General features: G+C 43.9%; 1 protein-coding gene across 1 annotated transcript in view; it reads right to left on the bottom strand.

The window, feature by feature from the left end:
- LOC132649582 (grainyhead-like protein 2 homolog) overlaps nucleotides 1-15069 on the bottom strand; it is a 65760-nt gene that overhangs the window by 13787 nt on the left and 36904 nt on the right. Inside the window, exons 4-7 of the mRNA XM_060373659.1 lie at nucleotides 11063-11150; nucleotides 10547-10686; nucleotides 8292-8323; nucleotides 1973-2067 (exon numbers count right to left, since the gene is read on the bottom strand). Of these exons, the coding sequence (XP_060229642.1) occupies nucleotides 1973-2067; nucleotides 8292-8323; nucleotides 10547-10686; nucleotides 11063-11150 (355 nt within the window). The remainder of the gene's footprint in view (nucleotides 1-1972; nucleotides 2068-8291; nucleotides 8324-10546; nucleotides 10687-11062; nucleotides 11151-15069) is intronic.

Raw genomic sequence — 15069 nt, 5'->3', positions numbered from 1 at the left:
CCATGTTGATAATCCTGTGGCTAGTCCTGCGTCCACTCCGGTAGAATTTACTGTGACAATGGCCACTCTCAGCTGCTCCATCGTAGTATCGAATTCTCCAGTCCAATTACCTAAAATATAGCTCGACAATTGTTTAGACAGATTTGCAGCACAGGAAAAATTCTCATGTTGTATGCTAGTGACACAAAGTCCAGCATACTTTCATTGACAGCCAGGTTGAGCGATTTGCCATAGGGTATCAATTTGCTCCTGCAAAAGGTCAATCCTCTGATTGAACACCATCAAGCTTCCTTTTAGTTGAGCATTAATTCCTTTATGTACCACTAAGGCCCCAAAGGCTTTCTTAAAGCTGTGCATATAAAGGCCACATTGACAGGGGTTCTGCCCAAACTCCCTTCTGTGGCCTGTGAATGTTCAGCTAGATTGCGGTGACTGTGGTAACGGGAGGAGAGGCAGAGGAAGGAGAGAGGCAGACTTGGGCACTGGTGCCTTCTTTATCAAACATCAAAACAGAAGTGCAGAGTAAATATGCAGACTGCCTGCATTTCCTACAAGTTTACAACTTTAGTCCCTTGAAGCAATCCTGCATCACTTCCATGTCAGTTCAGCTGCCTAGAACCCAAAGGCTATCAGAAAAGGAGGCAATGTGAACAGTGTGAGAAAAATACTTAGAATGCGGACCCTGGCTACATCCAGATAAGGAAGAGTAAACTCAAGAGGAAGACATACTGGTAGCTATTACTTGATGGAAATTCTGTAACTTCTTGAAGCTCTCAACAACAGAAAGAGAGGGAAAGAGCAACTTCCATCAGGATGACCCTAGAGAGATTACATTCTATTAAAATTAGCACTACTAATAAATAGCCTCAGCTTGAACCATTGCTTTTCCTGTTGCTCAGGGGTGGCTGGTAAGAGCTCAGGTGCTTCATTTTGTTCTGTTTTGTTGAGCAGGTGGGGCAGTCTCAGCCTTCCCCTGTCAGGCTTGCTGACAGCTAGCCTAGAGGCCATACTGGGCTCCAGACCGTTAGAGGGCTTGCCCAGTTTTCATTAGATTTATTCTGGGGTGTACCAATGGCAACAATCCTGCCAACCACAACAGGAACCAGCACTGAACATCCCAGACATCACACAGCCAAAGGCAGGTAGCCTCTTGTGGAGCCCCAAAATGACTCTGACCCAGTTACCCTGACAAGTGGCTGCAAAGGAAAAACAACCTGTAACGATGGCTTTGCTGTTAACTGTCACTATTCTTCTTGAGCGACTTCTGACAAGTAGGAGCTGCCACTAACCCTCAATACCTGAGCCAAGCACCTGCTAAGAGCAAGGGCCCAGTGATGTCTCCATCCTTCTCCAAAGAGAAGCTCTTGGAGGTAGCGTGGAGGTGGTTCTTACCGCTGGTAGGTTACAGCGCCCTCTGTGTCTGAATTCAAAGTTTCAGAAGCCATACCTTAACTTTTACTTATAGGCCAATACAATTTGTAGTGGCAATTTTGGTGGCAGTTTCACAAGCTTTGAAAAATAGTTATTGGACCAGCTACCAGGCTGTAAATATAATTTCACACACCAGTGTGACTCCTGGTTTCCCTATGACTCTGCCCTATTCCTAAGTAAAGTCAGGGAGGAAAAGACACCAAGGAATGGAGGTGAAAACAAGTGATAGTGAACTGGGAGCCACCATCTCATATGGCCGTGCCCAACCTTTTGTTGTTAATTGTTTTATCTATTGAATATCTCTGAATCACTGGTTCATGAGACGCACTCACAGAGCCAATGTCCTCTGAACTATGTATTTCCCTGCTGGAGGAGTTGGGAGCCACATAACCGTTCCTCCAAGGCCTGTAATGGAAAAGCCTGTAACCTCCCATATGAGGGAAAGCCCACCAGGATTGGGAATGGTTCAGTCTCAGGGAGTGAGTTCTTGACAAGACACTCCCTAACCTTCACACCAGTGGCACACAGGAAGGAGAGATACCTCGCTTTACGTTTTCTTCTTTAATCTGCTTAGACGGTGTCGGACCAAACTCCTCTTCCATGGGCCTGAACATCCGTTTAACAAGGACGCTGCTGCTGGAGAAGACAGGCAGAAATGGTTAAATACATCAGAGCGTGTCACACCACAGGGTACTAACCTGTCCTCCCCTGCAGGCTCTACACCACCATCCCCACTGAGGGAGAAAGATGGAGCCACAAAAGGGAGGTTGCTGAGCCTGCCTCTCCTTTTCTGTTCAGAAGGTCAGGACCACGGAAAAGCTGATGGCACCCAAGTTGCAGCAGCCTCTCACATCCACGGTGAGCTCCCGACAGGAGACAACACAGGCCACTTCAACAGACCTCTCTTGAAGACTGTCCTGGCTTCCTACAGTTCTCCCTTTCCTGGTTGCCACAGTGAAGGTTCAACCCACTCCACTGAAACCAGAACATTCTCTCTGGAGTCAGTTCTGCATTTGCTTTCAAAGTTCTTATGCTTTCCAGACAGACTAAGGGAATTAGAAGAGAAATCAGAAAAGTGGAGATTTACAATTCTTTAGTCTCAGGCGTAGATGCAGACTTGTAGAAAATGATCATTTCTCTGAAGACTAGCCCATGAGGCAGTGTCTAGCAATCACTTAGCAGAATGGTTAGGACAGGACTTCAGCAGTCAGACCACCTCGATGGATTTAAAATCCCTGCTTTGTAGTTTATTACTGTACAAATTTGGCATGTTGCTCAACTTCCCTGCTCCTCAGTCTCCTAAAAGGAGGCTGTTGACTTAGAAATGATAATATTTGAGGAACTAGAAGTATTAATTACACCAAATTGATCAGTATACACTATTTACACTGTCAAGTGATCGTACCACACCAGATAAATAAGTACAAATATTATGTGCAAATAAAAATTAATTACTTTAATACAATTTAAAAGGAGGCTGGGGAGGTGGTTCAGCAATAAAGGCTGTACACTGCTCTTGTAGAGGACCAGAGTTAGGTTCCTAGCACCATGGCAGGGGGCTAAGCTTTCTGTCCTCCAGCTCCGAGGGATCCAATGCATCTGACCTCCACTAACACCTGCACATACGTGTACATACCCACATGCAATGCACACATGGTTTAAAAAATAATAAAAATGCTAAATTTACAGGAGGCTCCCGGGAGAATTCCATGAGTGTTGGGGACTGAGGGGAAGCACCACCAAAGTGCTAGATGAAGACAATGAAGATGCTGATGATCACAGGCTGAGGGCAAGAACAGAGAAGACTAGATTTTCCACCCAGAGCAAACAGCTCACTACCTCCTGGTCTCACATAGGAGATGGACACAGTAATTAACCCCAGTCCTGCGGGTAACACAAAACTGTGACTCCTGCCTGAGTGAGCTTCCTGCCACCAGAGAGCCATTCAACACTTCCCAAGTCGGGTTGGTAGGGACCCAGCTTATAAAAGCACATGCACACTACCTGGGACAGTCTGAAAACATTCCTATCCATGTTGGAAGCTTATATCACTAAAACCAACGGTACTTAATTTACCTCCAAAGGGAGCATCAGCCAACTGAGTTTCTTAACACACATCTCCGCCTTGCTCACTTACGTCCCGAGCACTCTGAGGCAGCTGAATAAGAACAATCTTAGCCCTTGTGTCCACAATGACAGAAGGCTCAAATGTGTTATCAGCCTTCCACACTGTGATTCAGCTAATAGGAAAAAAGGCTATTCGCATGTGCCACCTTCAAGGGAACCATCTCATGAAAGAGCTACCCAAGAAATCTGAGATGCTTTTGAGGATAGCCTATCAAGAGCCATCTTATTTTATTTCCTCTATGTCAAACAGTAGAAACAGCTAAGGAAAAAATTACGACTCAGGTCTCACCTGAAGGCAGTAAAGAACTTTTAGAACACTGCTGCCTCTGCCTTGCCCTTGCTGCTTTGTCATAAAAGCAGGCATGATACTGTCTCCTCTTGGAACTGACCAAGAACTTAGAACTGTAATAGTAGTGACCATGAACTAGTGACCATGAACTTAGAACTAGAAGATTAAAAAAAAATCCATACACATAGCAGCCAGGCACTATTAGGTTAATAACTGGTAAATTGCCTGAAATGTTATCAGATACCTTCTCATGCTGTGTGAGTCAAGCTGCTTCACAAAGTAAGATTCATTTATATTTTTTCCAGTTCAGTTGACTTTTGAGAACAACTTAATCCAAGCCACAGCAGGCTTTGTCATTAAAATAGTATCTCAGATAAACCACATTTCTCTTGGGAGGCCAAACACTTTCAAATCTATAAACCCAGTAGGAGTCAGTAAGTTTTATATGTTATGAATCCAGTAGTTTCATTTATTTTTCAAAGCAAAACCAAACAAGGCAGCTATGACTTGCCCGCATTCTAATGAGAAGAATGCAGGCTGAAGGCCTTCTTGTGCCCAGCTCAGTGACACTATATAATCATTTTCAAAGGATCAGAGAGCAACAGAGCAGAGCTTTCCCTGACATCATCTCCATCACGAGGCCATCAGTTAGAAAAACCCAGGGCCAGCAGCATACTCAGCCATAGGCTTGTGGGGTTAATCACAAGGAAAACAAGACCCTTGGAAGCAACAAACAATATTAAGATTCATCCAAAAAATCCTGAGAAATGTTAGGTCTGATACAAGAGCAAGGATGGAGAGGGCTACAAAGCTACCAGGACTTATGGTGAAACTTCTGGAGAGCACAAGGCACAGACACACTCTGCGGGTTATTCTCCAGCCTCTTTAACTACCGCAAACAGTGAAGCTAACTCAAAATCACAAGCTTGGCCTGATCCATCGTCCTGATGGCTGCTGTGACAATGCCACTGATGTTAGTACCTCCTCAGGGCTAGATGAGCACACACGGTATCCTCAGAGCTCTGAGATCTGTCTGCCCTGCCAGGAGAGCTCATGAGATGAAACAAGGTTAGGCCTTGGTAAAGACCAGAAAGCTTACACAATAGGATATGCCCAGCCCCCACCCCTGTGCCTTCCCCTCAGCCATGCATGGGTCTAGAATTGAGGAAACGGGGCAATGGAGGCACATTGGTGAGTGCTGGGAATTATGGGTAGGCACTGGCTCAACCTGTGCTTCTATCATGTACCAGCTAGACAACTTTGAAGAAGTTTCCAAATTTCTCAAGGCCTTTTTCCTCACTGTTAATGGCAGATAATAGGAAATCTGGGAGATAATAGGAAATCTCCCAGATTTCCTATTATGAAAAGAATACACATAAAAGCATTCAGAACCTAGCCAAGGTATCCAGGGAGTGCTATTACTTTAACATATAGCAATAGCCAAGGACCCAGCATGCATTAACACAGAGGCACTAACCTGCCCACATTGCTCAATCAGAGATGTATGGAAGTATAGGACATGGCTGTCCTTGGAATGGATGACTACGCAACAACACAGGCAATTCTTATGGAGAGACCAGTGGAGTTACAGGTAGGTCACTGGCCACTTAGCTTGCAAAAGACAGGCTGATGGGTCTGCACAATCACTTCACACTCTCCTAAAGTTCCCCTTTATAACACTCCCTGTGAACTTTATCTCAGGAATACCACTAAGCAAAATGCCAAATGCTGGGGATGTAAGAGAGAGAGCCTTCTACAGCACCCTCAGTATAGACCTGAGGACATGGAGGTTAGGGACAGGAAGGCTGGATGAGGCTTCATGTGGATAAACAACAGTCCAGAGGATGGACTTGGCTTCCTGAGCTCAAGCCAACATTCTTTTCATGACGCCATGCTGTCTCTTTATAAAATATGTGATTTAAAGATTAGAATTCATAGGTCTAATCACTTGTTTGTTCCAACCAACTGAAATTTGATTATTTCTGTCCCAAGATAAAAAGAACAAACTACCCATTTCTGTTTTTGAAATGGGAGTTTTTATTTTCTAGACAGACTGGGCTAGCCAAAATGTTTGATCCTCCTGCCTCAGATCCCTGATTTCTGGGACTAGAGGCATGAGCCACTATGCTTGTCTTTCTAATCAATACTTAAAGGATTTACAACTGATTTTAGAGATTTGGTCCTGGACAAGTTCCAGTCCTAAGCAGCCTGGGGGTTATTTAATTTAATTCCTTTGAGAGTGTCTTCCTCTGAGACGGAAGGTGGCAAACTTTGTCTAAAAAGGGCCCAGCAGCAAAGGTTTTTCAGATTCTTACTGTAACACTCAATTCTGCTGCTGTATCACCAAAGAAACCATAGAGAACACATGAAGGAACTAATACAGCTGTGTTCCAGAAAAACATTCCTTGCAGAGGCTCGGGTGTACTTCATATCACTGATCATGTAATGCCAGTCTTCACTGGAGGTTTTTAAACTATTGAAACCATCTTAGTCTGTAGACCATTCAAAATGGGTGATTGAGGCTGTGTGGTGTACACACCTTTAATCCCAGCACTCAGGAGGAAGATCTCTGTGAGCTCAAGGCCAGCCTGGCCTACATGGTGTGTTCCAGGCAGCTAGGGCTACAGACTGAGACCCTGCCCACCCCCACCCCCACCAAAAGAAGATCTGGCCCTTGGTCTGTCACTTGAAAACTTCTGCTTCAGGAATAAAGCCAGCAATATCAGCTATACTTCCTTCACCAATTATGAAGTGTTTTACATAGGAATGGGAAAGTTTGACTATGGTTTGTAGGAAATTTATCTTGGGATGTTAGGTATACACAACTAATGCAAACAATAAGCATAAAATACGTATTAAGGAATGAATGTGGTTTTAGCCTGCTTTAAGAGAAAAATATAGCCTTTGGATTATAAGAGAGTTCCCAACATAATCTGCAATTCAGGAGGTTCTAAACACATGTATTCAGAAAACAAAAGCAAATAAAAAGAAAAAAAAACTAACTTAGTGGTCAGGCTGGAGAACTATGAGGTTAAAAGCACTGGCTGCTCTTCCAGAGGACCTGGGTTTAATTCCCAGCATCCACAGCACAGTTCATAATCATCTGTAACTCCAGTTCCAGGGATTCAATGCCATTTTCTGGCCTTCATGGGCAATAGGCATGCAACTGGTACACAAACCTACACAGAGGCAAAATGCTCCTTTTTTGCTGTTGTTGTATAAATTTAGTAGTCTCCCATGAGAGAAATTAAGATATTAAAAGATAAAATTATATTTTAACTAAGAACAGTTTCAGGGAAGAATAGAAGTTTGAATGTTGAGGGTGGAAAAGGCTTATCCAGAGAACAGAGCAGGAGTGAATGGACAGAAGTTGAACACTGTTATCAGAGAGAACGTGCTATGATAATCTCAACTGTTAACCAATATGAAATGAGAGACCCTATGAAGATTTGTAAAACACACTCTTGGGTATGTTTGTCAGGATGTTTCCAAAAAGAATTAATTAACCAGAGAAGATCATACTAAACATAGGCAGTGTCATTCAAGAGACTGGAAGCCTAAATGACATTCTCTAACTGGCAGAGGCCACAGAGGAACAGCTCTGGCATCTGCCCCTGCCTCTGCCCTATGTTGTTCCAAAAGAATAAGCCAAAGTACAGTTTTCCTCCTTTAAACTCTAAAAGCTGAAACCACCCAGCTCTTAGAAATAATATAATGAGCTTCCTCATATGCAGAGAGCATTCGTCACTGGCAATATTCAAATAGAAGGCAGCTCAACACCTACCCCGTGAGAATGTGCTACCAACATTACTGTGTCCTAGAAGAGTCATCTCGTGACCTTAAAACAGCCCTTTCATACCTGCAAGCTTCTGAGTATATAAAATGAGTTAAGGAAAGAAACTACACTGACGAGTTAGCTGCCCCTAAACATTTATAGGTGGGCATATATTCTCTGCAAAGATGGGGCCAGAGAGACACATCTGGAAGATACAGAAGACAACTTCCTACCCCAAACCCACAGGGCAGTGAACAGGTTCTCAATCTACTCAGGCCCCATTCAACACCTTGAGTAAGGCTTCAGGAGTTGTTTGTGTCTCGGGCAGTTTTGAAAGCAGGAAAGGCTTTTACACTCTCAACCAGATCTTGTGCTGAGACGAAACGATGGGAAGCAAGAGCTATCAGAAAGATTTCAACAAACAGTGCACTAGAAGGGATGGGCCACATTTGCAAAATTACCATTTAGTCAAAGGCAGATCACAGGGAGAAAGGGAAGGCACAGAAGATGGGCTTGCAGGAAAAGGTGACCACCTGTTGCCCCTCTCTCCGTTCTAGGTCACAGCACACGGGAAGGTCCCATCTCCTGCCCAGGGCGGCCCAGGCTGGGAAGGTGCATTGCCACCCCACAAACAAACATTATGTGCTTAGAATGAAGGACTGCTCTTACCCTTCTCGTTTGTCATCTGTGTTGTAATACACCTGTGGGGAAAACAAGAGGCTCATGTCAGACAGGATAAAACAGAAATCTGAATGAGTTGTCTGACTGTACAAACTATCTGTGAAGAGGAAAAAAAGATACATTTGATTAGCAATGTTGTGTGTGTTAGATTTTATAAAGTAAATTCAGAAATGTGACTATTTCTAGCTTAAGCTGGTCTGATCTGATCAGGTTACTCTGGCTCTCTGCCAAATGTTGCTCCTGACAATAAGAAAATCTGTTGGTAAGATCTAAACACATTCTTTAGAAAGGCTGTGCTGGCTCCCGGGTGTTTGTTCGTCAAAGGGGGCTTACCCTGGTTTCCCATCACCACAGAAATGTAAGGGTAAACTGTCAGCAAAGAAACTGGTGGACAAATATTTAACTGGGATGCCTATTTCACATATCAAATCGGGCCAGCATCCCTCAGGACCTGTGGCTCCTCTCAACATACCTCACCCCAACCCCTCCCCTACACTCCTCTCTTGGCTGGACTTCCTGTTCCAACAGCATGTAACTCAGCCATTTTGGCTTTCTTTGCCTCTTGAACCTGGTGGCAGCTCTTGGCTTCTCTCTTACTTCTCTCTCCTTGCCCGTTTAGTCAGCTGGCCATGTTCAGCCTGGACTCCTCCCTCTGCCTGCTTTGTCCTTTACATATACAATAAAAATCTCCACACTTTAAGGGGAGCCACATCTTCCTCTTTTTATTTCAGTTTTTCATTCATTAACTCTCTTCATGCTCTAAAGGTCATGTGGCAAAAGGAAGATCTCCAAGGACAAGTGTCATTAGGAACGAGCAGTGGCAAGCACAATCAGAATTAGAGAAACTGAAGTATCCTGCAGACAGTGCCAGACAGTGGTGCCACATGCAGGCAACCATCTCTCTCTCACACACACAGCCTTGCTGGCTGTCTTTTCTGGAAAAGATACAATATTCATATTCTTTCCTCTTATATATTGGTTCCTATGTAATAAGACAAGATAGAAATGTCAAAATGAATTTTAGTAGAAATGTACTCCATGCTAAAAGTATGAATATATTTATTATCATATTATATCATGAACCGAGAAACAAATAAACACACACACTCATGCATATGCACACATGAAACCCCCCACACACACCATGATCCTCTGGTTGTACAGCTGCCTTGTCACTATATAAAACATTCTCCAGAAAAAGGAGAAGCTGCAAGATTGAGAAATCAGGCTGATGTCAAGTCCCAGCACTTAGAATGTGAGGGGACTTGAGTTTGTCATAATGCTCCTATTTCTCAAAACAATCCTTTCAGCTAAGGATTCTGGATTCAAAAGAAAACAAAACGAGGCAAAATTAAAGTCCCAATTAGTATGGCCAAAACAAACTCGGGCTGATGCTAAGAAACATCTTTTCTTTCTTCTCCAGTTTTCATTTCTCCCTTGGGAGAAGTAACCTTAAAGAGTAAAGGAAATAACATCAGCATCACCCGAGAATTCTGTAAACCTTCCCTTATAGAGGACCAGTCTTCAGTTAGCACAGGAAAAACCCTGAGCAAGCTCCAGTTCAGCTCCGTCAGCACTGGAGTGCTAGACCCAGCACACCAGTACCCTTTTAGTTTTTATTGAACAAAATCATAATTAATTCTCCTGTGGATGCATAGTTTTCATCATTAAATTTCAGTGTCTGCATAATCTTCCACAAAACTAAGCTGTCATAATGATTATTGAATATTTATTTGATTTCCAATCCTTCATTTCATTTGTAGATATAACCATAGGACTTGGCTATTGTGTTTTTGAAGGAAGATCTAACACTCTTTTTCCCTCAGATGACTAATGATTTATCCACTCAATGAGAACTACTAATTTGCTAAGGAAAAAATTGTTGACAAGATCTTAATTTCTCTCCTCTGGGCAAATGTATGTATGAAATGTATGAAACAGTTTTACCTCTCACCACTAGGTGGCGATATGTGCACTGACCGAGTCTGCTTCACAGACACCACAACTTGAACAGGCAGATGAGGAGCTTTCTCCTGTCCTGTTGTCAACAATGCTCTAATAACAGCTCACACCTTTCTTTGCCTTAGCATGCCAGTATTTCCTCCCAAGACAATGTTTTCTGTAAAAACCTACTTTTTGTGTTGCCATTCCCCTGCTGCTTGAGTTTATTTTTGTGGCCTGTTCTGCGTACACACCAGCACACCCTGAGGAGGGCAGTAGGAGGCTGTGAGCAAAAGTAGTACCTGTCCAGTCCTCTGCAGGTTGGCAAAGTGAACATCTGGTATGAAGAGCACGGGCTGCGAGTGCAGGTCAGGCATGGTTTTGAAGTACGTGATGTCACTTTTCTTCTGTAAAGGTATGGCGGCCAGCTTCCCGTCAGAGGCTGCATGAAACCACAACAACCACAGAACAGGGCTATGCACACATGAACACTGTCAGCCAAGTCCATGATCCTCCCCCAAAGCTTTTCCAGCAGCCTAGATTATGCTTCAAATGCCCTTCCCCAGGCCCAAATAAACAAAAAGAGCATGGGATTCTGGGAAGTACAATGAGGGTAGAAGGCTCCTCCACTTCCAGCTGTCCTGTGTGTACCGCGGAGGACTTCTGTTTGCTTTCCATGTCAACGCTGCCCCTGTCTGCACTGTAGGGGCAAAGCAGGCCACACCTGGAGCCTTCGTACCTTCCCCTGTAGCCAGCTTCTTCTGTCTCTTCAAAGGACCCTGCTGGCTACAATCAGCATTGGGGAGGGGTTGACTTACAGTTGTTGCACTGGGTTTGGGAGGCCTGGCCCTTCCCTTTCTTCCTATTCTGCTTTCTCTCTTCATCTCGGATTTTTCTTTCTGCTCCCTGATCGGGAAAACAGAGACCAAGCAAGGTATGTTTTCAGAGCATAAAAGAATATTCTCATTTTCTTTCTCTCTCTCACACACAGCATGAAGATGGGAAGAGGAAGCCAGGAAGCCTCCTGCCTCAGCAAAATGAGAACACTCACAGATCTTCATGCTACATTCTGACCTGTAAGGCCAGCTCATCGGATTGCTGCCTCTTCCTGTCTCATGCCTACTCCATGAACTTGGCTTTTGAATCCATGGGGAAAGAACAGGCTGAGTTCTCTGGCCCAGTGTCACCTGCTGGGTAGCTCAGTGCTATTAATAGAACAGCCTAAGCACTGGCCCATGGCGTCCGCTCCTAGGCACAGACAGCTTTCAGGCAAGTGCCACTTCCCAGGGCAAGTTTTCCTCTGCCTATGGTTATGAATTTTTTCAAAAATCATCACAGGAAGAAATAAAGGGGGCATTTTTGTAGCCACACAAAGATGCGGGATCACTCTGCACATGAAATTATCATATTTCCCTGTATGCTTAGAGATGGTGCTCACTCTACCACGTAGGAGAAACATGCATTCACTCACTTCTGTGCTCCTGTTCTTTGTAATTTGACTTCTTATTAGCCAAATTCAAGGCCTTCTCCTGCTCCACTACCTGATCAGCTGCCCCTGGTCTCAGCATCATTTGCTGTTCATATTTCTTTTGGGCCATTTCTTAACCTATTTTCCTCTCCTGATCCCAGAAAGGCATCCAGCACAGCTTCCTCCATTCTGGCTTCAGCAGAATTCAAGTACACCATGAATTCACAATTCACAGGTGACATTCACAGGACACCAAGCCAAACCTGCTTCCTAGGTCCATGTTAACAGTCTCTTTCCTTGCAGTCTGTTTAGGAAACAGTGACACACACCACATAAAGCACCCAGTAATCTGCACCCTTCAGACAAACCAAATACACTTTTGGTCACACTGACTCTTACTGGTCTTACTGACTTAGAGCAGAAAGCCAGACAAGACTAGGATACAGTGGGGACTTGGGTTCAGCAAGAGCACCATGGCTTTGGAGGGAGTTCTTGAAGGATGGGCCACTGCTGTTTTCCATAGATGGGACTCAGACAATCACAATGCACCTTTCATACCAAAAACTACCAAAGAAATAGCGGTTCTTATGCTATTTTACATTAAATTTTGAGGTGTCATTGATACTTACAGGCCATGGAAATCCACAGCAAGAGGGACAACATAGAGAAATATAGATACACCGGCTACAAAAAACTCATCAAAATAACACAGATTTTTGTAGAGCCTTTGTGTTTAAACAAAGAGAAATCAATTCTAAATGCCCCCAATAACACCTTGCTCAAACCAACTTCAAGTTTGGAGTGGGAAATGGCAACATTTTTTCTTAGATACATACAGAGCACTTTGCCATGTGTTGGAAGCTATGTGTAATTCAGTATTCCATACAAATATGTATTATCTACCCCTATAAATTATAGTTCACTCAAGACACATCCCAAAATTATACAAATTATTTTTTCATTGTCAAATTTTGTGTTATTTTTAAGTATTAGTGTCATGTGAAAAACACTCATCATGCTGAATATTGCCCTGGTTAGTTTGCTGTGTTTTTGTTTTGTTTTATTTGTTTGTTGATCAACTTGACACAAGCTAAAGTCATAGGAGAGAATCTCAACTGAGAAAATGCCTGTGGAGCATTTTCTTGATGGATGAGAAAAGGCCCAGCCTGCTGGCAGTGGTGTCGGCCATGGCACAGGCTCCTGGATCTAAGAAAGCAAGCTGAGCAAGCCGGGGAGAGGGGGTGTGCAGGAGCAGGGCAAGTCAGTAAGCAGCTCTCCTCCATAACCACTGCCTCAGTTCCTGCCTCCAGGTTCCTGCTGTGAGCTCCTTCCCTGCCTTCACTCTGTGATGTGCCCTGGAAGAATAAGACGAAACAAGCCCACTCTCCCACCTGCTGCTTTTGGTCATGGGCTTTATCCCAGTGCTAGACGGCTAACTCAGACAGATAGTGCAATGACCTGAATGAGAACATTCTCCAGAGCCTGGTATGCAAACACTTGGTCCCCAGTTGGTGGTGATGCCTGGGAAGCTGGCATCATTGGAGAAAGGCTCATTGGAGAAAGTGCATCACTGGGGGTGGGCTTAAGAGGGTTTAAAACCTCACTCCACTTTCTCTCTCTGCACTATGCCTGCATCTCATCTTCCTGCTCCTACTTTCATGCTTACTTTCACACTGCTATGCCTCACCTGCCATGATAAACTCAACCCTCTGGACCCATATGGCATTTTATCTTAGCACGAGAAAAGTAACCAATAAAAATGGGTACAGCCCAAGAAATTTTACTTTTAAAGAATGGTTTTATTTGTGCTATTTCTGAGAATAGCCAAGAAAGAATTGTTTAAGAATTATCTATATCATCCTCCTCTTCAGGAAAACAGCAAACAGTGGATGATGCAGAATACCTCTGGTCCAGGCTTGGAAGGCCACAAAAGCTTCTGCAGAGGACTTGGCAGTAGCCTTGGGGACTGAGGTTATAATAGAAGCTGTGAGGCTTCTGGAGGTAAAGCCAAAGACACGGAGTGGATCCCTGTCACCAAGCTGGGCCACCTGGTCAAGGACTTGAAAATAGAATTTCTGGAGACAATTTACCTCTTCTCCCCACCCATTAAGGAATCCTAGACCATCAGCTTTTTCCTGAGAGCATCCCCAAAAGATGAGATTCTGAAGATCTTGCCAGGGTAGATGCTGCAATGAGGACCCAGTTCAAGGCTTTAGTTGCTATTGGGGACTAGAATAGTTATGTTGGCCCTGGTATTAAGTGGTCCAAGGATATAGCCAATCAAAACCCGAGGGGCTATCATCTTGGCCAAGCTTTCCACTCTTTCTGTATGGAAAGGCTAGTTGGGGAACAAGATTGGCAAGCCCCACATTGTTCCATGCAGAGTGACAGGAAGCTGTGGTTCCACACTGCTGAGTCCCCCCCAACCGAGAGGCACTGGCATCATCTCTGCTCCTGTGTCCAGAAAGCTGCTAAGTATGGCCAGTATTAATGACCGCCAACATAAGACAGGGCTGCACTGCCACCCTGGGCAACTCCATCAAGGCCACCTTTCATGCCATCTCCAAGTCCTACAGCTTCTTGATCCTGGAACCTCTGGGAAAGACTGTGTTCATCAAATAACCTCATCAGGAATTCATGGACCACCTTGAGAAAACCCTCACCAGAGTTCAGAGGACCTAGGCTCCAGCTGTGGCTACCACATATGGGGTAGATCATAAAATGAATTAAGCGTATTTTTGGAAAAAATTATATATGTGCAGTATAGTTTTCAGGAACTAGAAACACATTATACACTCTTGGGGAACTGTCATTCTCATTTCTAAATAAAGCTGTGATTTCAGTAAGACCCAAAAAAGCACTACACATTCAGTACAGACAGATCTGCCTCCACCAAGATCTTGCATCACTTTATTTCCTAGGAGTACTTGTCGCCAAAACTTCCAGAAAACATTACTTCTACACTTAGGGAAGAAGTCCATTTCATTTAAGAGGGCAAATTTGATGCAGCTGATGCAATTACAGTTAACCCATCCACAAGGTCCTAAGACTCTTCTTCATGGGAGTTTCTTGACATTCCCCACTCCTTAACACTGCAATATACAGAAACCTATGTCATCACTCACTGCTTGAAAAAAAAATGCCAATCCATCATGCTTCATTAGGGCATTTAAAACAGGAACTATTAGGAATGTGACCTTTCTTATTGGCAAAGCGTACATGAGAGTGATCCATTCTGGGTTTTCAATGTTTAAAATCATAGCCATACAAGTAAATGGTTTTTCCAACCACCTTTTCCTAGCCTAAGGCCCCGCCATGTGACTTCAAAAACAAAGCTTTGGGGCAGGTAGGGAACGT

The sequence above is a fragment of the Meriones unguiculatus genome, chromosome 20 (genome assembly GCF_030254825.1).
Source record: "Meriones unguiculatus strain TT.TT164.6M chromosome 20, Bangor_MerUng_6.1, whole genome shotgun sequence".
Lineage (NCBI taxonomy): Eukaryota > Metazoa > Chordata > Mammalia > Rodentia > Muridae > Meriones > Meriones unguiculatus.
This window is presented reverse-complemented; position numbering and strand designations above follow the sequence as displayed.